The sequence below is a fragment of the Pteropus vampyrus genome, unplaced genomic scaffold, assembly GCF_000151845.1.
Source record: "Pteropus vampyrus isolate Shadow unplaced genomic scaffold, Pvam_2.0 Scaffold116, whole genome shotgun sequence".
Taxonomy (NCBI): domain Eukaryota; kingdom Metazoa; phylum Chordata; class Mammalia; order Chiroptera; family Pteropodidae; genus Pteropus; species Pteropus vampyrus.
The window spans coordinates 692,794-693,986 of record NW_011888897.1 but is presented as its reverse complement, the minus strand read 5'-3'; the positions used below and the strand labels follow the sequence as shown (position 1 = coordinate 693,986).

Sequence of the window (1,193 nt, the reverse complement as noted above, 5' to 3'; positions counted from 1 at the left end):
CAGAGTATGAAATGAGATGATATATGTAATGCACCTTGTGCAATGTCTTTTGTAGAACTGAATTGAATTCTAGCTCATAAATAACTTATTAGATTATGCCTAACACTCTGAAGAACTTGTCCTTTGCAGTTATAACATCCAGCTTTCAAAAACGGTCTTATCATATGTGCATTTTCTAATATCCAACACTGAACTGGGACTCACCGATTGAGGTGAGAGCTCAGCTTCAGGCTTCATTAGCAGTACACTCTGGTCTACTGCACGAAGGGCACAGAGGGAGTGAGGGGTGGCTGTGACCTTCAGGTTGGTTTCTGAAGCTGGCAGGCTCTGGACTGAGGCGAAGCTCAGATTTACCTGTAAAGAGGATATGATTATAGCAGCAAATTTTTAAAAACTCGCTTCTATCCCAGGTTTGGACTAGTCCTATTTATACATCCTTTCTCTTTATTCATTTAGAACAGGATTGAGAGATGAAGCCATCTATGGACTACCAGTTAACCATCTCTGGAATGAACTGGAGGTGTGGTTCCAGTTAACTCACGTTTCCCTGAGTTATATAACTGTTGAAATATAAATTGGTTTTGCTCACATTGAAATAGAATGAGAACACATGTGTTAACAAAGATACATACCTCGTCATGTACCTCTCTCTATACAGTGTTTTTGAGATGAATGTGTGTATTTTGTATGGTGCTGTGAAATATCACACTTCACCTCTGAGACCAGCCAACCAAAGTGTCTTCCAGTTGGCAGTCTTAGTTATCTGACATTCTAAAGCAGTATAGTACTGTTTATCAGAATCAGAGGTTTATTGGGTCTTAAAAAATTAAACATCTAATATGCATCCTAAAAGTTAATTGCTTGAGAAAATTCAAAGAACTGTGAATAAAGAATAAGAAGTACAAAATAATGGAAAATTGTATTTTTTTGTCCCAGAGATTTGATTCTGCTTTAGCCAGTAGCAATTCATAGTGAAGTGGATCTACTTGGTCCTTACGTTTGCATAAACATTTCTTGAGTAGAATATTTTATCTTATATTAAAAAAATAAAATAGAATAATTTAGAATTTAGTTCTAAATTATAAAAATAAAATAGAATAATTTAGAAGTTTACCTGTGGTAGCATCAGGTAAATTCTAGAGTCTTGAAATGAAAGCTGATTTGGATTGGAATAAAATGTTGGTGTCTTTAGT

General features: G+C 35.3%; 1 protein-coding gene across 1 annotated transcript in view; it reads right to left on the bottom strand.

Annotated features, from left to right (window-relative positions):
- Positions 1–1,193, bottom strand: part of LOC105296014 (pregnancy zone protein-like) — a 50,325-nt gene that overhangs the window by 27,056 nt on the left and 22,076 nt on the right. The window contains exon 15 of the mRNA XM_011365935.1: positions 205–354. Coding sequence (XP_011364237.1) covers positions 205–354 — 150 coding nt within the window. The remainder of the gene's footprint in view (positions 1–204; positions 355–1,193) is intronic.